The sequence below is a fragment of the Emys orbicularis genome, chromosome 1 (assembly GCF_028017835.1).
Source record: "Emys orbicularis isolate rEmyOrb1 chromosome 1, rEmyOrb1.hap1, whole genome shotgun sequence".
Lineage (NCBI taxonomy): Eukaryota > Metazoa > Chordata > Testudines > Emydidae > Emys > Emys orbicularis.
The window spans coordinates 210727960-210753386 of NC_088683.1; the positions used below are offsets into that span (position 1 = coordinate 210727960).

General features: G+C 44.1%; 1 protein-coding gene across 1 annotated transcript; it reads left to right on the top strand.

The window, feature by feature from the left end:
* On the top strand, positions 1–14789 carry GATD3 (glutamine amidotransferase class 1 domain containing 3). Its single transcript, XM_065402653.1, has 6 exons — positions 1–48; positions 1173–1286; positions 1669–1788; positions 10711–10803; positions 11202–11358; positions 12013–14789. The coding sequence occupies exons 2-6, from the start codon at positions 1213–1215 to the stop codon at positions 12139–12141; spliced, it is 573 nt and encodes a 190-aa protein (XP_065258725.1). The 5' UTR covers positions 1–48; positions 1173–1212; the 3' UTR covers positions 12142–14789.
* The last annotated feature ends 10638 nt before the right edge of the window (positions 14790–25427 follow it).

Below are 25427 nucleotides of genomic sequence, written 5' to 3' on the forward strand. Positions count from 1 at the left end.
GTCTGGATGTGGTGTGTATGATGGTACGGAAATCCATGAGGCTTCAGCGTAAGCAGCTTTGCATTATTGCAGAGTCCAGAACTGTATTCTTCACATGATTAGAGCATTTTATTCTATTTAATTAATTTCCAGTTTCCCAGGGTTGTCGGTACTACCCTGGAAGAGCCTGAATGGTGTGTGGTTTTCTCCCAGGGTTGGTTCTTTCCATACCCCATGAAAATCCACCACTTTGTCTCAGCTTTATGGTCCTCCTTAAGTTCTCCTATTGCATGCTTCCGGCTGAGGAGGAGTGGGCAGACTCCATCACCACCACACGCTAAGCCAGAGCGATGAGCTATTGGTAGACAATCCTCTCCCAAGAGCTAGCTGCTGCTCTAGCATTTCCAGCTCAGGAAGCATGACCATAGACTTCACTTGTTTCCTAATCACCTCCCTGGGCCAAGTTCCAGTGCCAGGATTGTTAATGTTCAGATTGAGTTTGACCTATCGCACTGTACACCAGATAATGGGACATTGATCTTAATATCCTTTCGTGAGACTTTTGGACTCTTCTTACAGTTCTGAAGGAAGACTGTAGTGGTTTCTGTAACAGGAGTAAATAACACAGCAATCAAAGGGGTTTAAGTAACATCTGCAGCTCATCTAGTCTTCCATCTCACTTTCCCCCCTTGGCAGACTATAATAAATGCCCTATAGAGTGGTGCTGAAGCTTTTCCTGTCGCACCCCTCCCCTTACCAGTAATGGACTCTGTCTATGCCTCCCCCCCATTATTGCACAGTTGGCTCAGCAGAGGAACACGTGTGCTGAAGGCGGAGCTGGGGGCAGAACTGGGAATGGGGGAGGAGCTGTGGCTAGAGCCGGAGCTGGACTAGATAGTGCTCCCTCCCACTCCCCGTGGGCATTGGCCCAGGTCCTGCTGCATGCATCCCCCTGAATGTTCCTCCACACCCCCTTGGGGGGCGCACCCCATAGTTCGGGGAGCACTATCCTATACATTCTCTAAAAACTGACACTTTGTGGTCATTTTGTATGCCACTTTGTCAGTACTGTTTTCCAAAACACGTAATATATTTCTGGTAGGACACAGAGCCAGATAAAAACCTGCTGTAATGGGTTCCTTAAAGACTCCCTCTCTTCTAAGGCTTTCATCATATTTTTACCTATTTTGTAGCATTTTGGTTCACCTGAGTCGTGGGGGAGCCGAAGTTCAGATGTATGCCCCAGATATTCCTCAGATGCATGTTATTGACCACAGCAAAGGACAACCAGCTGAGGCTGAATCAAGGTAAGAGCTACATTTAATTTGCACAAGATGACTCCAGCTTCTTGAGCTTGTGCCACAGGGATGTGCTGCAGAAGTTATGCCCTATGCTAAATATTTACTAGTAGCAATTTTCCCAAAGTATTTAACTTTATGCCAACTAATATTTTGTATGTGAGAAAAACTTAGATTCTTTGTCTTGTGGCTGCCACCTAAAACCTTATCCCACTCCTTGCTCATGGGTACTGTATATTCCAGTTCTATTTCAGAAGCAGCTGTAGCTGTAGTTATTCAGGGTCATTATTTTTGACTCTTCAAAAATAACACCCTTCTCTTACATAGTTTCACCACACTTGTGCATGCACTGGCTTCATTACTCTTACTGCTTCATTTCTTGTTCTTCAAGAAACGTTTTAGTGGAATCAGCAAGGATTGCTCGTGGTAAAATCACAGACCTGGCTAAACTTAGTACAAAGGACCATGATGCTGTGATATTCCCTGGTGGATTCGGAGCTGCTAAAAACCTGTGAGTGCCAAGCTAAGTAAAGTGATACAGAAATCCTTTATTCATAATTCAGACAGTGGCCTTTTTACAAAATATGTTAGTTTACATAGTATACCCCAGTGGTTCTCAACAAGGGGTATGCGGAGGTTTTCCAGGGGGTACATCAACTAATCTAGAAATTTGCCTAGTTTTACAACAGGCTACGTAAAAAGCACTAGCGAAGTCGGTACAAACTAAAATTTCATACAGACAATGACTTATTTATACTGCTCTATATACTATACACTGAAATGAAAGTACAATATTTATATTCCAATTGATTCATGTTATAATTAGTGCTGTCGATTAATCGCAGATAACTCACGCGATTAACTCAAAATTAATCACAATTAACACAATTAATCACGATTAATCGCAGTTTTAATCACACTGTTAAATAGAATACCAATTGAAATTTATTAAATATTTTGGATGTTTATGTACTGTGACAAAGTTCCTCCTCTACCTTGGTGGCTCCTGCGCTTATTGGCGGATTTGCTCGCTTCACAGATTCACCCTGTGGGTCAGGAAACAGTCCAGAGACCTTCCCCTCTGGTAGAAGCTATAGTCCAGGTCAATTCCTCCTGTGTTTGATCAGGAGTTGGGAGGTCTGGGGGGAACCCGGGCCCGCCCTCTACTCCGGGTTCCAGCCCAGGGCCCTGTGGACTGCAGCTGTTTAGAGTGCCTCCTGGTACAGTTGCACGACACCTACAACTCCCTGGGCTACTTCCCCATGGCCTCCTCCCAACACCTTCTTTGTCCTCACTACTGGCCTTTCCTCCTGATGTCGGATAACGCTTGTACTTCTCAGTCCTCCAGCAGCACGCCTACTCACTCTCAGCTTCTTGCACACCTCTTGCTCCCAGTTCCTCACACACACTTCCTCTCCCCTGGCTCCTCCTGGCTTGACTGGAGTGAGCCCTTTTATAGCATCAGAGGGGCCTTAATTAGAGTCAGGTGCTTAACTGCCTCACCTGACTCTTAGGTTAATTGGAGTCAGGTGGTCTATTAGCCTGGAGCAGCCCCTGCTCTGGTCACTCAGGGAACAGAAAACTACTTATCCAGTGGCCAGTATATATCCCTTCTGCTACTCTGCTGTTCCCAACTGGTCTGGGTCTATCACATATCCCTCCCCCCTGCTCAACACCAAGGGGTTGGGCAGCTTGGGACGCCAGACAGTGTACACGTGATAAGCCATCGGCGTTGCCATGGCAACTCCCTGCTCTGTGCTGTATGCGGAACTGGAAAGGTTGGAGGGATAAGAACCACCTGGTTACCCTTGTGTTCTTTTCCTTGTTCCGTTGCATCCATTGAAGAGGGGCATGGTCGGTCACGAGGACAAATCTGCGCCCCAGCAGGTAGTAACGCAGCATTTCCATGGCCCATTTTACGGCGAGGCATTCTCTCTCTACCACTGCGTATTTTTGTTCCCTCGGAAGGAGTTTCCTGCTGAGGTAGAGAATTGGGTGTTCCTCTTCCCCAGCCATCTGCGACAGGACAGCCCCTAGCCCCACCTCGGATGCATCTGTCTGAAGGATGAATTCCTTGGTGAAATCCGGGGCTATCAATCCGGGGTTACTGCAGAGGGCAGTCCATAGGTCTGCAAATGCCCTCTCTGCTGCGTCGGACCATCTGACTGGATCCGGACCACGTGCCTTCACTAAGTCCGTTAGGGGACTTGCCCTTGTGGCAAAATGGGGAATGAAACGCCGGTAATACCCCACCACCCCTAGGAATGCTCGGACCTGTTTCTTACTACTTGGTCGTGGCCAATTTTGGATGGCCTCTAACTTGTTCATATGAGGTTTCACCAGACCTTTTCCTACCACGTAGCCAAGATATTTGGCCTCTGTGAACCCCACAGCACACTTAACAGGGTTTGCCATAAGGCCAGCTCGCCTGAAGGTATCAAGGACCGCCCCCACCTTCTTCAAGTGGGTTTCCCAGTCTGGGGTATGAATCACCACGTCATCCAAGTAGGCCGCAGCATAGCTGGCATGGGGGCGTAATAACTTGTCCATGAGGCGCTGAAAGGTAGCTGAGGCCCCATGTAGTCCAAAAGGAAGGACCGTATACTGGAAAAGACCCTCTGGTGTAGAGAACGCCGTCTTCTCCTTTGCATCTTCAGCTAGGGGAATCTGCCAGTACCCCTTTGTCAAGTCTAGGGTCGTTAAGTACCGGGCATTCCCCAGACGGTCTACTAATTCGTCTATGCGCGGTATAGGGTAGGCATCAAACTGGGATATCTCATTTAGTCGCCGGAAATCATTGCAGAACCTCGTGGTGCCATCAGGTTTGGGCACCAACACTATTGGGCTGGACCACTGACTGTGAGATTCTTCAATGATTCCCCATCTCCAGCATTTTCCTGACTTCCGCTTTTATTTCCTCCCTTTTGGCTGCTGGCACCCGGTAGGGCCTCATTGTTACTCTGGCCCCAGGGTTCGTGACGATGTGATGATATGTCCCAGTAGTGCGACCCGGCTTTGTTGAGAATACATTTTGATATTGGGCGATCATCTCAGTTGCCTCTTTCTTCTGGGCTGTCGTTAGATCGGGAGACACCCTCACCTGTCCAGGGTTTTTGTTCCCTGGGTGTAGGTCTTCCTGAACCACTGTGCACGCCTCTCGGGTATGCCAGGGTTTCAGAAGGTTAACATGATATATCTGTTCTAGTTTTCGACGTCCCGGTTGTCGCACCTTGTAATTTACTTCCCCTACGGGTTCAACTATTTCGTAGGGCCCTTGCCACTGGGCCAACAGCTTACTTTCGGCCGTGGGTACCAGTACCATTACTCGGTCACTGGGCTGAAACTGACGAACCTTGGCTTGACGATTGTAGTAGGTTTGCTGTGCCTCTTGGGCTTTTTCTAGGTGCTCCTTCACTATGGGAGTGACCCGGGCTATCCGGTCCTTCATCTGTAGCACATGCTCTATTATGTTCTTCCCCTCACTGGGTTCCTCCTCCCAAATTTCCTTGGCTATGTCCAGGATGCCTCGGGGGTTGCGCCCATATAACAGCTCAAAGGGGGAGAATCCAGTTGAGGCCTGAGGTATCTCCCGGATAGCGAACATAAGGTAAGGTAGTAGGGTGTCCCAGTCCTTCCCGTCCCGACTTACCACCTTCCTTATCATAGCCTTGAGGGTTCGGTTAAACCTTTCTACCAACCCGTCAGTCTGTGGATGATAGACTGAAGTTCTCAGGGTATGTATATGGAGCAGCGTACAGAGGTCCTTCATTAGCTTCGACATAAATGGGGTTCCTTGGTCTGTTAATATCTCCTTTGGTAGCCCCACTTGGGCAAAGATCCCCACCAACTCCTTAGCTATCGTTTTAGGGGCCGTGTTTCGCAGGGGGACGGCTTCTGGGTAGCGAGTAGCATAATCTAGAATAATAATTATATATTGGTGGCCCTGGGCTGTCTTCTCCAGGGGTCCCACTAGGTCCATGGCTATTCACTCGAAGGGGACCTCTATGATGGGAAGGGGTACTAAAGGTGCCCTCAAGTGGGGACGGGGACTGTGCAGCTGACACTCCGGACAGGAGGCACAGTACCTCCGCACTTCTTCATGTACTCCGGGCCAGAAGAACAGTCGTAGGACCCTGGCCAGCGTCTTCTCTACTCCCAAATGTCCCCCAAAAAGATGACTATGGGCAAGACTTAATACAGCATTCTGGTGTTTTTGAGGTACTAGGATCTGCTGTACCTTTTGCCCCTGTACTGGTGCAACCCGGTATAAGAGATCCTTCTTCATTATGAAGTAGGGTCCTGGTCCCTGGGTTTTCCCTTCCACGGGGACCCCATCTATTTCAGTCACCTCCTTCCTAATGTTGTCGTACCTTGGGTCTTCTGCCTGGTCCCGTCCAAAATTTCCTCTCCCGGGGCTAATCTGCCCGAGATCTAGGGGGCCAGTCTCTGTTGCCTCTACTGGTTCAGAAGTGTTAGGGTGGGGGTCAGACTCGGATGCTTCTCCCGCCTGGGTGGCCTCCTTTTCAGCTGCTCAGGTCCGCCTACCTACGAGAGCGACCCTCTGGCTTTGGGTCAGTATTTGGGTTCCCAAGGCCTTAGCTGCCCTCCTTTCCCTTTTTGTCTTTCTACCCTGTCTGGGAGTGGAGAACAAATCTGGGGATATTTCAGAGAAGACTGGGGGTTGACAGTCTACTGTGGATGCCTCACTAACTTCAGGGTTTCCCCCTTTCTCCAATCCCCTTACCAGGAATAAGTCTCCAAACTCTGGGAAGTCCCTCCCTATGAGCACCGGGTATGGGTGTTTAGGGACTACACCTGCTGCTACCTCAGTAGTGTTCCCCTGAATCTCGATTTTTACTGGGATGGTAGGGTAATAACCAACTGTCCCATGGACACAGGTTATCCCCGTATGCTTAGCCCACAGCAGCTGACTATGCTTCACGAGCTTCCCCGAGACAAGCGTGATAGCACTCCCCGAATCAACCAGTGCTGTGGTCTCTACCCCATTTAGTTTCACTGGTCTGGTATACATGTGTGGGATTAGTGAGACCCCCACAAGGTGGATTAGGGAGCATGGGTCTGCCCAGTTCCCCAGGTTACACTGCATAGGCTCCTCAGCATTGGGACACTGTGCAGCTATGTGTCCCCACTCCCCACAGGCATAACATCTGTATGGAGCCCTAGGCATTCCCAGGTCTCTTGGTTTGGGCAGTCTAACATCCCGATCCTCTTCTCCCTCAGTGCTCCGACTCTTTGTGGCCTCTAGTGGGCCTTCAGCCTCTCTCTCTCTCTTTCCACCTGGGCCCTCTTGGTGGCCCAGTCACCCGAGCTTTGGGGCTTGGTGCTGCTAATTTAACCCAGGGTGCCTCTTCCTTAACTGGTCGGGTCAGCTCCTTCGCCTCTCTACCAATGCGACGACCTCGTCGTAGGTGCAGGGTTCGTTCTGGCTTACCCAGGCGCGAAGGTCTGGCGGTAGTCCCCTCATGTATTGGTCAATGACCAGAACCTCTAGTATCTCTTCCGGATTCCGGGACTCAGTTCGCAACCACTTTCGTGCGAGATGAATGAGGTCATACAATTGGGACCGCGGGGTTTTGTTTTCCTGGTACCTCCACTCGTGATACCAGTAGGCCCACACTGCAGTTGTTACCCCAGATCTGGCCAGGATCTCTGCTTTCAGCTGGGGGTAGTCTGCTTCAGCCTCTTCAGGCAGATCATAGTAGGCCTTCTGGGCCGCCCCACACAGGAATGGGGCAAGGATGCCAGACCACTGATCTCGAGGCCAGGCCTCCTGTAGGGCTGTCCTCTCAAAGGCCAGAAGGTATGCCTCTACATCATCCTCCCGCGTCATTTTCTGCAGCCAATGGCTGGCCCGTATGAGCCGCATTCCATCATGGCCACGGTTCAGCTCTGTAAGGGTCTTTACCTGGCTTACCAGTTCTCGCAACATAGCTCGGTCTTGAGCAGCCTGGTCCATCAGCAGGCGATTAGTCTCTTGCTGCAGCCGCACTGCCTCCTGTTGGGCGGCTGCCTGGACACGGGTAGCCTCCTGCTGGGCCGCCGTAGCTTGTATCAGTGCCCGCACTACGTCATCCATTGTGGTGAAAAAATAAATAAACCCTCTCCCTTTTTTTTTTTTTTAAATCACCCTCCTTCTTCCGCCACGCTGTGCACCCCAAATCCCACTCCTGACACCAGTTGTGACAAAGTTCCTCCTCTACCTTGGTGGGTCCTGCGCTTATTGGCAGATTTGCTCGCTTCACAGATTCACCCTGTGGGTCAGGAAACAGTCCAGAGACCTTCCCCTCTGGTAGAAGCTATAGTCCAGGTCAATTCCTCCTGTGTTTGATCAGGAGTTGGGAGGTCTGGGGGGAACCCGGGCCCGCCCTCTACTCCGGGTTCCAGCCCAGGGCCCTGTGGACTGCAGCTGTTTAGAGTGCCTCCTGGTACAGTTGCATGACACCTACAACTCCCTGGGCTACTTCCCCATGGCCTCCTCCCAACACCTTCTTTGTCCTCATCACCGGACTTTCCTTCTGATGTCTGATAACGCTTGTACTTCTCAGTCCTTCAGCAGTACGCCTACTCACTCTCAGCTTCTTGCACACCTCTTGCTCCCAGTTCCTCACACACACTTCCTCTCCCCTGGCTCCTCCTGGCTTGACTGGAGTGAGCCCTTTTATAGCATCAGAGGGGCCTTAATTAGAGTCAGGTGCTTAACTGCCTCACCTGACTCTTAGCAGGTTAATTGGAGTCAGGTGGTCTATTAGCCTGGAGCAGCCCCTGCTCTGGTCACTCAGGGAACAGAAAACTACTTATCCAGTGGCCAGTATATCCCCCTTCTGCTACTCTGCTGTTCCCAACTGGTCTGGGTCTATCACAGTACATTTTCATATATATTGTATTCTATGTTGTAAATGAAATCAAAGTGTATATTATTTTTATTACAAATATTTGCACTGTGAAAATGATAAATAATATCTTTCAATTCACCTCGTACAAGTACTGTAGTGCAATCTCTTTGTCGTGAAAGTGCAATTTAGAAATGTCAATTTTCTTTTGTTACATAACTGCACTCAAAAACAAAACAATGTAAAACTTCAGAGCCTACAAGTCCATTCAGTCCTACTTCTTGTTCAGCCAAACACTAAGACAAACAAGTTTGTTTACATTTACAGGAGATAATGCCCTCTTCTTATTTACAGTGTCACCAGAAAGTGAGAACAGGTGTTTACATGGCACTTTTGTAGCTGCCATTGCAAGGTATTTACATGACAGATATGCTAAACATTCGTATGCCCCTTCATGCTTTGGCCACCTTTCCAGAGGACATGCTTCCATGCTGCTGAAGCTCGTTAAAAAAATAATGTGTTAATTAAATTTGTATGTCCCCTGCTCTGTTTTACCCGCGTTCTGCCATATATTTCATGTTATAGCAGTCTCAGATAATGACCCAGCACATGTTGTTCATTTTAAGAACACTTTCAATGCAGATTTTACAAAACGCAAAGAAGGTACCAATGTGAGATTTCTAAAGATAGCTATAGCACTTGACCCAAGGTTTAAGAGTCTGAAGTGCCTTCCAAGATCTGAGAGGGACGAGGTGTGGAGCATGCTTTCAGAAGTCTTAAAAGAGCAACACTCTGATGCGGAAACTACAGAACCCAAACCACCAAAAAAGAAAATCAACCTGCTGCTGGTGCTGTCTGACTCAGATAATGAAAATGAACATGCATCGGTCCGCACTGCTTTGGATTGTTATTGAGCAGAAATCGTGATCAGCATGGACGCATGTCCTCTGGAATGGTGATTGAAGCACGAAGAAACATATGAATCTTTAGCGCATCTGGCACATAAATATCTTGCGATGCCAGCTACAACAGTGCCATTTGAACGCCTGTTCTCATTTTCAGGTGATATTGTAAACAAGAAGCCGGCAACATTATCTTCTGCACATGTAAACAAACTTGTTTGTCTGAACGATTGGCTGAACGAGAAGTAAGACTGAGTGGACTTGCAGGCTCTAAAATTTTACATTTTTATTCTTGAATGCAGTTTTTTTTGTACATAATTCTACATTTGTAAGTTTAACTTTCATGATAAACAGATTGCACTACAGTACTAGTATTAGGTGAATTGAAAAATACTATATTTTGTTTTTACAGTGCAAATATTTGTAATCAAAAATACTAATATAAAGTGAGCACTGTACACTTTGTACTCTGTATTGTAATTGAAATCAATATATTTGAAAATGTAGAAAACATCCAAAAATATTTAAATACATGGTATTCTATTATTGTTTAACAGTGCGATTAATCCCGATTAATTTTTTAATCACTTGACAGCCCTAGTCATAATTATATGGTAAAAAGGAGAAAGTAAGCAATTTGTCAGTAGTAGTGTGCTGCGACATTTTTGTATTTTTATATCTGATTTTGTAAGCAAGTAGTTTTTAAGTTTTCAAGAAACTTGAAGGTACGCAAGACAAATCGGACTCCTGAAAGAGGTACAGTAGTTGGGAAAGGTTGAGAGCCTTTGGAGTTAAGGAAGGCTTCTTTCAAATTGTTTGGGGATTCCCATGGGATAACATTTTCAGTGCTGCACATGGATGGGTGGGTGGGGGTTTCCCTACGAGATTCTTATTATTGTTAGAATGGCATTTTGTAATCTGCAAATTCCACGCTGAAAAATTTCCCACCAAAACTAGGCAGCAGTTCTCGTGCTTACACACCACATTTTTAAAAAACCCTTTCCTTTCTCTGTGGTGGTGATTTTTGGGGCATGATGGAGGGACGTGAAGATTATAAAACTTTTAATTTTAGATCATCTCCAGTATCTTGCTCTTATTTCTTTCTGCCTGAGTCTATATAGAAAGTGTTGGGATAGTATTAAACTAATCACTAAATAATTTCCTTTCAAAAAGTTCATGGATTAGCCTAGTGAAACTCCATGTGTCTTGTGACCAGTTAGTCTTCTTGACCTCTTTGATTCTTTTGAGAAATTTTGAGTGTTTTTTTTTTTTTTTTTTAACCATCTGTCTTGGATGGTTTAGTCGTAACAAATCCTGCATCATGGCAGAGGGTTAGACTAGATGACCCTTGTGGTCCCTTCTAACCCTGTGGTTCTGTGATTCTATGAAATGCCTTCTTCTAGGATGTTCCTTGATGTGTCGTCATAAGAAATTATTTTTTCTGTTCTGGTAATGATCTGAAAATCTGGTAGCATTGCTGTACTGTTTCTGCAAAATGTTAGAAGCCTGATTTGGTAACGCTTAGTACTTAGATTTGTGGTTTATAATTTGTTACTTGACACGGTGAAGAGTTCGTATCCACTTTCCATTTTTGACGTGCATTGAGAGCTGCTCTGAGCGTGCACGTATAAAGTCATAGCATTATATTGAGGTGTTAATGAAAGCGTCTTGTTGTGGCAGTTCCACCTTTGCTGTGGATGGGAAGGATTGCAAAGTGAATGGAGAGGTTGAACGTGTCCTGAAGGAGTTCCACAAAGCTGGGAAACCCATTGGGTATGTACATTCGAGGTGCATTGGGTATGGTATATTTAGAGGAGCAATTAAAAGTACTATTGTGTAGTTGATAATTTATATCAGAGCAGAGATAAAGCAAATTCTAGATAAGTTGGTGGATGTTAGTCTTTGAGCTAGAAAAAATGTATTCAGCCTTGCATTTATTACTGGTTAATTAAAAAAAATAATCTTCTTTCAAGATGGTAGGAAGAAAGAGAAGTCCAGCTAAGAAAATGTTTACCTTGCTTCCCAGGAAAAGCCTGATGATGAAAGCAATTACCTTTTCATGTTTGACATTATGATCTTTAAATACACGTATGCATTTGAATCTTCATAATTATAATTAATCCTTTTAAGTAGTAGTCTCATTGGAGTAACCTTTTCTATTTTTCTTGCAGCCTGTGCTGCATTTCACCAGTGTTGGCTGCAAAAGTACTCTCTGGTGCTGAAGTTACTGTGGGACATGAAGAAGAGGAAGGTGGGAAATGGCCGTATGCCGGAACTGCAGGAGCCATTAAAGCACTGGGAGGAAAACACTGTGTAAAAGAAGTAACTATATCCTTTCCAATTAATAATCAGTGACCACGTGTTGAGGGACACTGCTATTCTTAATGTATAAGTCAGCACAGTTGCAAAAATATACAGAGTCGATGCTTAACTGTTGATAGTCTGGTAGGATTATACGGTAGTATGATACATGTGGATTAGGCAACATTATTCCCATTGATTTATCAAATTAATTGTGTGGCTGAATCCTTACACATGGTGCTCAGTTGTTGCCTGAAAATTCCTTTGGCACAACCAGTACCGCGGTTACGTCAGAAGTGCTATACATAATGGCCTACAAGTACAAACTATCCATGGGAAAGGACCCCATAACTAGTCTGTTTTGTTTGAAATTCATATCTTCCTTTTTCCAAAAGTCTAAAGTAGTGACCAAGACATCTTTATCCTGAAGCATTAACTTCTAAGCAAGGAGTTTCCTATCTTTTCATGTAATCTTTAATGCTCTTTTCCCCATTGATGCAATACTGGTATTTCTGACAAAATAAGTAGAACATCTCCATTCCGAGGCTACAACTATGACCACTTTTACATTACTTGGGGGTTGGGGAAGATATTTTTTGAAGATGTAGGTGGTGGAGTTTCATTCTACAGACAGCATCTGCAAATACTAGGTTGGCTGTGGTTTCCTTAACTCTCTTCCACGAAGCTCATGTAGACGTGAACAACAAGATGGTTACTACCCCAGCATTTATGTGTGAAACGGAATTACATCACATCTTTGATGGTATTGGGGCCATGGTAAAGGGTGTGCTGAAATTAACAGGCAAATGAAGTGGCTATCTGTAATAATAATAGTAAGTTTTAGGAAATTAAGCGTACAATACCAGAAATATCATGCATCAATGGAAACATATTTCTCCTGCTTGCCCCATTAGCACTTTTGTAAACCCAGACATAAAGTTGACAGTCTGATTCCCAGCTCTGTTCAGATATTGCAAAAATGTTTGCTACATAAATGCATTGATTTCCAAGCACATCCTCACTAAAGCGTCTGCTGACTGGCTCTTTGAGTAAAGGTAATGCTTCCTGTAACCTTAACAATTTTTTTGGACTTGGACAATTGGTGAGGGGTGTGTGAGAATGTTCTGAGACCAGCCAGCATACTATTCCAACAACAAAAAACCCCTCCATTCCTTCGAATAATACTAGGGACACACATGAAAACGGAATGACATGAATACTGTGGAATCAGAATATCTGGAGCAGCAGCCTGGTGCAGTGGACTGAGCATAGGGCTGGATTGCTTTGTAGATTTCACAGTTCTGTTTCAGAGGCTGCATAGTGTGGTTGAAATGCACCAGTTAAATTGCTGTTGCAAGGAGTAGATACAGCTGCTGTAGGATTGACTGCCATTCAGAGGTGGGGAGTGAAGTTACTGCTGACTGCTGTTCTTTCTGAGGAAAGCTATGTTAAAATGCATCCCTGGCTAGTCTAGCTGCCTTCCATTGAAACAGCTATTGTATTTAGTTCTCTGGGTGTGTCAGTCTGAACTTTGGCATTGAGAGATTGCTGGGATCTGGGGACAGAGAAATTTAAGAGGACTGAACCATAGGGACACACTTGTGTTTCAAGCAAGGCTGCAATAGTTTGCTGCATATGCAGTCATTTCTTATGTCCCTGAGGTAAAAGTCAGGATCAGCTTTGATGTAGCCAATGGAAACAGTCATTTCTATGCCCCATGGTTAACTCAACATTAATTAAAACATTGTGTTGCATGGCCCTCCTTTCCATATTCTTTTCATGGCTTTTTTTTCTGTTTTAAAAGGTGTGCTTTTTCCAAATATGAATAAATCTGTGTGTCAGCAGCAGGACACACCTTATTGTAAATGCCCTAGCATTTTGAAGAATCTCTCCTAATTTAACTGCACAATAAGCCTTTTATATCTAAAAGAGGGCTTGAAACAAGGAAAAAGTATCAGCGACAGTGCCTTGTACATTTTAAAGATATCTTCCACATGAACGTAGTTATTTGCCTAGCAATGGGCAGCAGGCTGACTCCAGTGCTTATTACCACCTTCCCCTTTCCAGACTAACAGCGCTCCTTCCGTAGAAATACAATCAAATGTAAGAAGAATGAGGTATAAATTAATTAAATGTTGTCCAGTTATTTTCTTTTCCCTTTTCCCTGCATCTCTCTTTTAATCATAGAATATTTGCATTTGAAGGAGCCTTTAGTGATTCATAGAGTCCAACAACCTTCAGCATTTCCATCTCTTTCCTAAATGTTGTCTATTCGCTTATTTTTATTTCTTTTCCTGCCTCATTAACTTTTTTCTTTATAGGCCAGCATAGCATTCTGTTCCTTGTATTCTCTTTCAGCTCCAAGTTGTCTGTCTTTCTCTCTATTCACAGAAAAATAATGTCGACATAACAGAGCTTTGTGCCCCGTGGGCACCAGCTTTTCACATACAAGTACCATGTTCCAAATACATTTGCCCTGTGTTTTTTAATCAACAGGAATTTTAAGACATGTACATGAAGTTGTTTTTCAAGAGTCCCAATTCTTTTGTTCCTATTATGATGATGATCTTAAAAGGTTACAACATGGATTTTGAGGATGTTTTTGCCAGCACATAGTCTGCTAATTTGTTTACTCTGTGATGTAATGATATGAATATACATTGTTCTGCTTATTGGTGCTTGTTGGTGCTTTTATTATCCAGACTTTAGGCCTGCTGTCGCTGTTAAGAAAACTAAACTAGTTTTGATGTGGCTACAGAAATTTTCTGTGTGTGGTGTTAATACTACAGTAAAGCACTGTCCATAAAGTTAACAAAAATGTCATGTATGAGATATGTTCCAGGGAATATATATATCGTAGTGGGTGTTTCAGTTAAAGGTGGTTCTTGTAAATTTTAAACTAATGAGCTTCATTTAGATTCTGATGTGCTCTGATTGTGTGATATCACATTGAGGTATCATAAATACTATCTATGCCCTTGACTGGAAAGCAGTGGGGATTTAAGAAGATGCTTTTTCTTTGTAAAAAAGATGGTTCCGTTTGAAAAATGGTTTAATCAATGCTCATGTGAAAAGAAAAGTACTCTTATGGAAGAGATTTTTTCTCTATTAGAGCATTTTTTTAAAAATACAAAACATTTTTGTCTAGTACATATCCAGCGTGAGCTGAGGTTTTGAAATTGCACCACAAGCATTTGCACTTCACGTTGATCACCTTAATAGTCAAAACTGTGAGCTTCAATAGTATCCTTTCTTGTGGAGATTCTCAGGAAGCTAAAAACAAGAGCTACATACAAATTATATTAAGTTTGTTTGGGTGGAGGTTAGTAAACTTCATGTTGCTCATGATTTGTTACAAGGCTGGGTTTGTGTGTGCAGAAATTGTCAGCTATCAAAGGAGCAAGAATAGAAGTGTAAGACATTGTTTTCATGTAGCTGACTACAAATAAAGGCTGCTTCCATATGTTTCGCTTGTAAATTTATTTATTAATCAACTTATTTTTTCAGATATGGGGTTATCTTAGTGGGGAGAAGGCAGGGTTTGAACTTTATTGAGGGTATGAAATGTTCTAACTATCTTTAAATGTTGAGTCAGTGGGAAAGCTCTAGAAGAAGGGGCTGTATAAAAGGAATTTTTAAGCACCGTTCTTAAATGTGTGCCTGCCTTACATGTGCAGGAATTAAAAAAGAATAGTATATAAACAGCACTGCAAAACATACAGTACTTTGCCTGTCGATGGTAGTGAACTCCTAGGATTAGTGAGAACTCCTACAGTCTGTGATAGCTGTTGTTCTATCTTCTACAGGGCTGTGTGTGTACCTCTTCTATGGCACTACATCTCCCAGGGTCTGGGAGGAGGTTTCTCTTTAGCTTCTCATCTTACCACAATAAGGCTATTGCATGTTAAGATTTTTCATACCTGCAATTCCCAGTGAGTGCAGTTCCATTGGAGGTAGCTGTAGTGCAGATTCAGGAATCTTCCCTTTCTGTTGGAATAAAGTTTCCTTTTCTCTGGGCTAGACAGAGGTGATCTTTTTGAGAAAGGGAGACATTTTGAAGAAATAGCTAGCCCTATATCACTACCAGTCATTGAAGAACTAGGCCACAGATCAAGACAATGCACAGCTCTTCAGTCCTTAATTCACTGAATGTAGCTACCCAAATAAGAGTGACTTCCAGAAATACTTTCTTTCAACTGTGCCCTCTTTGGACATTTGCAATCCTGGCCATGGTGATCTATGGCTTTGTGACCTCCAGGTTGGATTGCTGCAATGCCCTATGCCTGGGAATAAACATACAAGCCCTTAAAACTCCAACTAGCATAGAATGCAACAGTGTACCTAGTAAGCAGCAGCGGTGGAAGAGAACACATCACCCTGGAGTTCTGGTTTCTGTACTGCAGCCCATTTAATAATGGATCAAGGTCACGGTCCTAATTTTCTAAGTTTTCATGAGCTTGGGACTCTTACTTGGGAACCCAGCTGTCAGTCAACAAGACCTTTTAAGACAGCTGTGCCCCTTATGAATAAGGAAGCCACCCGCGAAAAGAGGGAATCATGAGTGCTGGGGACACAGCTTTTTTCAGGACTGGCGCACAGTTGTGGAAGTGCATTCATTGGGGAGATCAGGAGGAACATGAGCTTCACTGCCTTCACAAAGACAAGACTTGTCACTGTGCTTGCCCTCAGCAAGAAATGCATTTTAAAACATCCCTTCAGCACCAAGGAGAGGTAAGGGAGAAAGAACCAAACATGAAAGAATGAATCTTTCATTTACTTGTGAGGCACTCAGATTGCACAGTGATGAGTACAGTACAAAACCCTTTCTGGTTCTTGTTGTGAGGTGAGGTTTTAAACCTGCTGCTATTGCAGGACTTTAATATTACCCAACCTGGCTTTTACCCAAGTGTAAATTTGGAGGGAAAGTCCATGTGTTGTGGGTGGGGGATTAATAGGAAGAAGGAAACACCTCTCTGGCAGGATTGGTTTTTTTCCCTCTCTGCGAAATGGTGGCTGTTTGAAGATGCCTAGAAGCTTCTTATTTCTGTCAGAGGGGGGCACAGTGCAGCTGAGGTGGTCAAAGGTGCATGGTAAGTACAATTGAGCACGTGACTATCATCAGAACTCAGAGGTGTGTTCATATGTTCAGTCTTCCCCCGTCTCCCGTCTCCTCTCCTGGCAGGCACACATTTATACACAAAATAATTTGTCCACAGACAATGTTGTTTTCAGTCTGCAGCCAAAATGTTTTGAGAGCTGATTTATATCACTGAAATGAACAGTTTAGTCCAATGTTAGCATTGCTTCTCCAGCAGCTCACATATCTAAATATGTTTGGTGGATATGGAATATGGTTAACTGATCCTCTTGCCACACACTTCTGTTACACTTTTTGGGAGAGTGGGCTGGGGGAGGATGTGCTACATTATTCACTGTTATGCAGGTACATGCAAGGCCTGGGTTGCAAAGTGTTCCATGTGAACATGTATTATCATGTTCTGTCGTTAAAAAAATCCACTCTGGTCTGAGCTTGTGATACCAATTTCTCTGCAGTTTGAAGCTTTGGCCTTTCTCACGCCCAACAGCTGGAAACTGCTTATTTCGAAGAATGAAATTATGGGTAAGGACGGAGGCTTTGTCTCATTGTTTTTATACTTCATAAAAACTAGCGGGAAAGCAATCTTCAAACATGTTAGCTGCCAGCAGGGGGCACCTTCTGAACAGTCTTACAGGACAGAGGTTTCCTTCAACTGAAAAGCTGCTGTAGTCTAGCTGTTGCTTTCCCTTATAATGCTTTTATTTGTATATTGACATTTGGGGCACTGAAACAATAAGGTAAAATAATAAACATTGCTTTCCACTTAGTTAAAAAAAAAATTTAAGCCCGATTCCTCCTTAAAAAATGCATTTGCAGCCTAGTTGTAGGGCAGTGATACACAGACCCTCAGTGGTTGAGGAGCCAATTAGCAATCCACATTACCCAAAAGAGCCACAGTAGTGTGAATGCATTGTTTCATTTACTATAGTACTATATATTCATATTTAAACAGTATGATGGGAAATATTTAGTTTTTGACTGACCAAGTATTATTATTTTATCAACTACAGTTGGTTAATAACATACTGAAAGCATCCTGATTGGTTAATAACTTAGCTTGGTTAATAATTAAATCACACATTAAGTATCATGTGCTGTAAAGAGCAGCCGGAGACACATTCAAGAGCCACTTGCAGCACTCGAGCCTCTGAGTATCACTGTTGTAGGGTTTTGTTTTTAATGAGGTTGGACAGGGGTCTTTCATTTGATTCCTCGCCTCTCTCCCTTTCCCTCTTCCCGGGCTTGTAGCAACTGAGGAGAAGGTCTTGTCTTTTGTAGGTCAATGTCAATTCTCTGAAGAACTAAGGAAGTTACATTTAGTCCTCTTTTTCTAGAAGGGTGTGGTCTGTTAAAAGAACCTCTGTGAGTGGAGGAGGTGTGAAGTAGGAAGAAATGGAGATAGCCTTAGGACACCCCACAAACAAAAGCAAATGGAATGAGGGTAGATTTAGAGAATATGCTTGCTGCACATTGCTCTGCTTCTTGAATTTGTTTATAAAAATCTTGTTTGTCCATTTTTAGTATTTGTCAACTTGCTTGGTTTGACTGGTGGCTGAAAAAGGGGGAACACTGTCTATGCTCTGGATCTCTGATACTGGTGAAATTCTCACACATTGCTGTATAATGGCATCCCTTTGGTGCTGGTGGCAAGTGTCACTCCTCGCATATCAAGATAAGACTATATGAACTCTCTGAAAGCATGGTAATCAGTTAGTTACAAGAGGGAGGTCTTTAAATTTTAATAATACACAAGCTGAAAAAATGAACAATTTGTTCCAATAAAACTACTGCTCTGTTTACTTGTATCTTACTACAACTAAAATTAATAAGCAGGAAGCATAAAAACTGCACTCCTGCCTCCGTGCAACTACTTATAAGAGAAATTCACAGTGGTTGCCTGGAGATTTACTTAATCTGACAGGTTAATTTATCCGAGCCTGGTCTCCCAGTATCAGATGGGGGTGCGTGCCACTGGTGAACTTCAAGTAAGCAAAATTAAGATACTGAGTTTTTAAATGGATAAATTGTTTCAGTCCATTTTAGAGTTTTAAAAGCTCTCTCTCTCTCTCTCTTTAGTTCTTGTCGAAGGTTTGGAAGGCTTGAGGCACAGAATGGCCTGTTCACTGTCATTACACGTGTTCTGAGAGTACAAGTAGCTCACCATGGGGCCAGATGATGAGGAGGGATGGTGCTCTACTCAGTTTCTACCTATATATATTCCCAAACTTCTCCAACAAAACAGCTGTCTGTTAATGGCATATTAGCATTAGATAAGCAATTTAACAGTGTTGATATTTGGGGGAAAGTTGAATAAAGAAAAGGGTCCATTTAAGCATCCAAAATGCTCTTGCAGTTTATGCCTGCTTTTGCTTGTGAAGCTATTGTGATTGCATGCTAGTTTTCATAGGTAAACAGCTATTTTGGTCTGCTCCTTTGCTTGCCCAAATAACTCATGTATATGTAAAATCACGCTACTTGCACTTGAAAATGTATATTTTTTGCATATATGGACTGCTTTTTTAAAAATTTGGCCTTTTAATTGTTATGGGATTTAAGAATTAACATTCCGTTGCGATGAAGGGAGGCCGCTCACCTCTCAGAGCGATGGCTAGTCTAGCTAACCAAACTTGTGAAGATATTCCTGTGTTAGTTCCATTTTTTTGAAGTTTTTGTTCACAGCCAGAAACTTCAAAAAGCTTCACTTCTGCAGAAGGAGACGGGGGTCAGCAGAGAAGTGTGGGTACGGCATGTGATTGAGTGATGGTTTATTTGTATTCCAGCCTTTCCTACAATGTGCAAGGCTTTGTTTTGAAGAGTTTACAATCTTAGATGTCAAGTAACAAAAGTCTGGAATAGAAGTAGACAATCAAAATACATACACTTATATAATGAATACTTTTTGTTGTTAAATACATATGTCAGCTATAGCTATCTGCTTTTCAACCAGTCGGGTATAAATACGGGCTCAACCCAACCTTAGCAGTGACTCAGAATGCCTGGAGTTTCATCTGCTTTTCCCTACAGCAGGGGTCTGACCTTTCACTCACTGAAGTCAGTGGTCTCATTCCTTTCAGTGGATGCGGGATTGAGCTCCAGGCTTCCTATTTTATTCCATTTCCTTCCCAGCAAATACAACAAGTTGGGTGCCTTACTTATGAAGGAGAGTGGAGTGACTTCAGCTCTAGCAAAAAATACTTGTGTATACACCGCTACCTTGATATAATGCGACCCGCTATAACATGAATTTGGATATAACGCAGTAAAGCAGTGCTCCAGGGGGGCGGGGCTGCGCACTCCGGTGGATCAAAGCAAGTTCGATATAACGCGGTTTCACCTATAACGCGGTAAGATTTTTTGGCTCCCGAGGACAGCGTTATATTGAGGTAGAGTTGTACTTAAAACATCCTGCCGCTTATAAGCCACTTCCCCCTACTTCAGCAATGCTGAAAAGTTACTGTATATCTACACAGCACTGTAAGCCTAGGGTTAGTGGGACTTGAGTCATCTGACCCATATCAGAGAATGCTGGGCTTGAGCATCTACACTCCGTTTTAACCCTAGGTTAAGGATTTTCTGACCTGTGCTCAAACCTAGGCTCTGGTATCCACACTTCAGTGCACAGATCTGAGTCAAAGTAATCAGGGCTGGCTCCAGCTTTTCTGCCACCCCAAGTGGCAAAAAAAAAAAAGACGAGCGGCGGCAGCTAAATCGCGCCACTTCTTTGGCGGGAGTTCGGCGGCAGGTCCTCCCTCTCTTCCTCTTTGGTGGCAGCTCAAAGAGGAAGAGAGGGAATGAGGGACCTGCCGCCGAAGACCCAGACGTGCTGCCCCAATACCAGACGGAGTGCCGCCCTTTTGAATTGGCTGCCCCAAGCACCTGCTTCCTACGCTGGTGCCTGGAGCCGGCCCTGAAAATAATCCTATCCCAGAGTGTCTAGCACCCCTCCCCTCTCTCCCGCCCTATGTTGACACTCTAGCCCGATGAATGTGTTGCACTGTGGAAAACTCTACTGCCCATCCTGTTTCCTACTGTGAGGGTGCTATTGATGGGACTCAGGCGCCCATAAAGAGCACAGGAGTACAGAAACTGCAAAAGTAGCTCCTCTGGTGGCTGTCTCAGTAGAATGACTGCAGTGTGAGGAGGCTTTATACATTGATCTGAGAACGGGGCTCTCCACTTCTAGGCTGAGTCACATGGCAGGGAAATGCCCATGTGCACCGGTTCTGAGGATAATCAGGACATCAGTCCTCAGGGCTGTCAAACTATTGAAATGAAACTTTGCAATTCTTAATTTTTTAAATTGGCATGTTCAGTGAGAGAGTATTTGAATTTTGACATAAAGTGTAGGTTTCAGAAGAAAAACACTCACACACCCCCAGCCTGGCAGCCGAGCAATGACGAGCATCCCCAGGGCTTGCGATGCAGTGTGCTCTAGCATCGGCCCCGAGGATACCTTATCCCTGCTCCTGCTGCACTCTTGGTGGCAGGGATAAGAGATGCCCAGGAGCCTGTGGGGAGGTTTTGAGGCTGGCTCCCACTCACCACCCTCACAGTGCACAGCTCCAAGGAGGGCAGGAGGGGCCTGGGAGCATGGGGCTGCCGGCTCAGCACGGCCAGGGGAGGGATGACCCCCCCCCCAACATCCTGGCAGCTGGGTGCCAACTCCTGCCTCTCAGCTTTGCTCCCGCTCTGGGCAAGCTCTATGCAACATTGAGGAAGAGCTGAAGCCACCGCTGCAGGACTCTGCATGGAGGTTTTGGGGCTGGCTTCCACTCACCCCCCTGACAGTGCACGCTGTCCGGGCAGTGGGAACCACAGAGCGGAGCAGGGACTAAACGGCTGCGCGGCAGGGAGGGGGAGCGGCCAGAGTGTTAGGGGTCATCCCTCCCTGGGCCATGCTGAGCTGGGAGCTCTGCCGCTCGCCCTCCATGCAGGACAGCTGCTTAGTGCCTGCTCCACTCTCTGGCCTTTGCTCCCCAACCCCCCGCCTGCCCTCTCTGGGGCTTTGGGGTGGAGTGTGGGCGGGACCTTCAAGGGAAGAGGCTGAGGGGAGGGGGCCTCAGGGCAGAGCCTTGGTTCAGGCGTCAGGGCCCACAAAAGATTAATCCATCTCTGCGGGTGCTGGGTACCCCGTATTGGGGTGTGTGTGTGCTTGAGCCCCACTGCACTCCCATAGTCAGTGCCTATGTTGCAGGTTCTCTGATAGTGTGCTTGAAGACCACTGTTCAGATGATGATAGGTTAACGCTGATCTGACCTGCTGCCCTTTGCAAAGGGAAGCATGACATCTGTTTGAAATAGACTGCACCACATATTGTTGGCATAGAGATGACTAAGGAAGTTGCCCCAAGAAACTCTGGGATACATCCAGAGGACTTCCAGGACCCAAGTCAAGCTGGGGTCACGTACACACAGGAAAGCAATAGGGCTCGGACCTTAGGTCCCTGCTTAACACGGGCTCAGACCCTCCAGCCCTGCAGACTTCTGGGACCCTAGGTTTGAGCACTGGGTTAACACCATTAGTATGTGGACACAATGGGGGTTAGGCTTGAGCCAGGAGCCAACGCTTACATTGCTGTGTAGACATATCCTGAATGGCACTTTCACACTCTCCCTTCCAACCTGGGTGAGAGATTCCTTAGCCTGTTCACAGCTACACAATAGTGCCGTTGCAATGGCACTGGGCTGCCAAAGAAATACTGTACTTTCTTTATATTATCAGTCGGAAGCTACTTTCAACTTTAACAATGGCAAGACAGCTTCAGTTATATCTGCATTTTGCATTTTAAGGAGTAAGGCAATGCAATCCCGATAGACACAGATGATAGTTTTAGTTCCTTAAACCATGGACATTTTAAACAAAAAATGGAATGCAGAGTGATAAACACAACCTATATAAATTAATGACTCTGCATCACAGGTTGCAGAATCGCTCATACCCTAACCCAAGTAGCACAGCAGTTCTGTACCTTTCAGTTGGCTGCATCTAACTTTCTTTGGGGAAGAGTATAAGACTGAAACTAACAAAGTCTTTGGCTTATTTGTAGTATGCAGCACTCTTCCTCTGGAATTGTTTGCTTTTTTTAACATCCTCTGACAACAACTTCTCCTTTGGCTGATTGAATGGATTTCTTTGTACTGATGATGTAATGGATGCATCAGAGTGAAAAGAGGCACAGCCATAGTTCACAGCCTCCAGTTTCCTGTCACAATGTTTCCACCCTTGATTTTCGCAAAGGCAGCCACCACAACTTCCAGTTTTTCTCTGACGTATAATACGGCTACGCTTTCTCCTTCTTTTACTTCCCCTTTTTGTAAAGCACATGCAATCTTATGTGAAAGATCACATTAAGAACAATTATAATAACATTGTGAACCTCAGTTGGATACTTGGATTCAAAATTGTCATCAAAAAACACACACAAAAATTGTAGGTCTGGAATTGGCAAATGTGGAGGCCTAAAGCTAGGCTCTTGAAGATGGATGAAAAATCAGGCTTATTACCTCTGACTGAAGCCACTTGGACCTGCAGATGGCCAGTGCCTCTGAAAAATAAGGTTGCTTGTTTGAGCACCAAACTATGGTTATAGGTGCTTAATATAAGGTCAGTTTTCAAGTGGTGATGCCTTGCTGTTTGTGGCTTCTGGAATAGTAGTTGTGCAACCCTTACAGATGGGTGTTGTGCTGCAAGAGTCACTTGCCAGGAGAAGTTTGCAGACAAAAGCCCTGATTTCACAGTTACAAGATCCAAACCACCAACACCATCAGGAAGTGACAACAGAGCATAAGAATATCCAGGGTGTTTGCATCCCCAGGACAATTTGTTACACCCTGAGTTTGACCTGAAAGAGGAGAAAACATCTGTAAACAATTAGCAATCACCTACCTACATCACCTTTCCAATGTTGCCCATTACAGGTATTTCCTATCTTTTCCCTTCCGTTTTCTGTATCTCATATTTCTGTATCACCTCAGAAATGAACTGAAGTCAACTACACTTTCCTATTCCGACCCAGCTTCTGGCAGTCTACTAGTTATGGCTTCAGTCATTCTAGACAGAGCAAGTCATTTTTGAAAATGAAGGGTAGCTTCTCCCCTAAAATGTAAACAAATGTTAATAACACCTTTGTTGAACTGTGGCAGTGAATGAACTTCAAATTTCCATTGAGTTGTACAACTATGTTTGATATCAATGTATTATAGGATTTCTTTTTAAATCACTTACACTCTTATCTTCTGCATTTTGAATTATTTGAAACATTTCTTTCAGGTTTCTGAGTTAACCCCAGTAAAGAGATAGTGTAGGGGATTGTAACAGATCTGAAGTATTTCCCTTCACAAGAGACACACTGGACACCAAACAACAAATAATGAGAGACTCTCTACTGCTGTGGTGATGATATTGTTTAGACCCTTGGCAAAACCACATTAACAAAAGAATATACACCAGAGACCTCCTAGGGTCCCAGGCCAGGATCTTCTATTTACACTCCTTAAACTGCAGTAATTATTAAACAGTTCAGCCTATGGAGACATTTCCCCAACCACTATTTGGGCCAGAGTCCTCCTCTGCGAAGACCAGGTTCTATTTTATTGTACTTGGTGTAGGTTCTACTGCCCTGATCACTGTAATAGCTGGGTGCTTTCCAGCAGTGTATTAAGCAACATGACTAACAGCTGTCACCATGTGGTTTGTTCTTTCTCTCATCCTCTCCCCAGAAGGAGAATTGTGTTCTATCAGGTAAACAACTGTTTAACCTCTGGTGGTCCTCAATAAATCCTTGAGGTAGAAGAAGATATAAGGGTTTTCTGTCCCAGGACCAGCTTGAGGTTTACTGCTGTTGGCCCAGAAGAGTTCTCCCTTTGAGCCCCAATATGTTAGTACAACCACCCCCAGAATAAAGAGAGTCTCTGAGGTTTTAAAAAAGAAAAAGTGAAAAAAGTATTTGTTTATATATGAAACAGCAAATAGCTGCTGAAATGGTTTAATAGCTAAACCAAAAGGTAGACATTTAACTGAGCGTGTGCTCGATCTCTCAGCTCTTATCTGAGTGCATTCCAAAAAGAGAACCAATAGAAGATAATGTCCAACAAATTGACTGTTCCTCCCTCTTCCTTGGGTGGTTGCTGGAGATATAACTATTAGAGCCACTGAGGAAATAGTTTCCCCATGAAAATTTTTTACAAAAGCAAATATTTTTCATTTGTCTATTTTTTCTTTGAAATTTCAGGTTTGTTGCAACCAAAAGGTGAGTATTTCATGAAAACCTACACAATTTTTACAAAATTTGAATGTTTTAATCAAAATTTGTTCAGTTGAAAAACCATTTTAATTAAAAAAAGTTGTCAGAAAATTTGAGTAATATATATATTACTCCTTCAAATGTAGGTGACTGAGGGTGAACGCCAACTCTTCCCTCCCTTCTCCTATTTTCTGTAATCTTAGGCATTGACTACTTACTCTATACAGTTTTGTCAGCAAAAAGCAGCTTTTGTTGACAAACCAGTGGAGATGTACCCACTGTATTGCTACTTTTGGTGGCAAAACTCTCCTGTTTTGCCAACAAAATAAAACCACCTAGACGAGAGTCATAGAGCTTTTTGTGGGAAAGTTAGAGTGACAAAGCGTCCATGTAGAACACAGTGTCTACACTGAATGGTGGGATTGAGAAACCTGCATCATGTGATGCTGTACCTGCCCCATGAGGCATTGCAAACCCTTCCCAAAGCACCCTGCGGCCAGTTGAACAGTGGGATAGCTACCCACAGTGCACTGCTCTCTGCGCTGATGCAAGAGCTGCTAGTATGGATGCACTCTGCCAACCCAAGAATCTAGTGTGGACATGCAACAGCGGTTTTAATTAAAGTGGGGCTGTATGTCAGCATAACTTGTGTTGACAAAAGTCTGTAGTGTAGACAAGGCCTTACTGTTGCCATGAAAACTCTGCCCCCCAGTTTTCACAGGGTTGATGCCTGATCATTTGATCATTCCTTTGGAA

What these genes read in the sequence shown, in the direction of transcription:
- GATD3 (XM_065402653.1), top strand. Translation starts at nt 1,213, where the DNA reads ATGTATGCCCCAGATATTCCTCAGATGCATGTTATTGACCACAGCAAA. An exon ending in CCAGCTGAGGCTGAATCAAG is followed by an intron (nt 1,287 to 1,668) that starts GTAAGAGCTACA and finishes TTGTTCTTCAAG; the next exon opens with AAACGTTTTAGTGGAATCAG. An exon ending in TTCGGAGCTGCTAAAAACCT is followed by an intron (nt 1,789 to 10,710) that starts GTGAGTGCCAAG and finishes TTGTTGTGGCAG; the next exon opens with TTCCACCTTTGCTGTGGATG.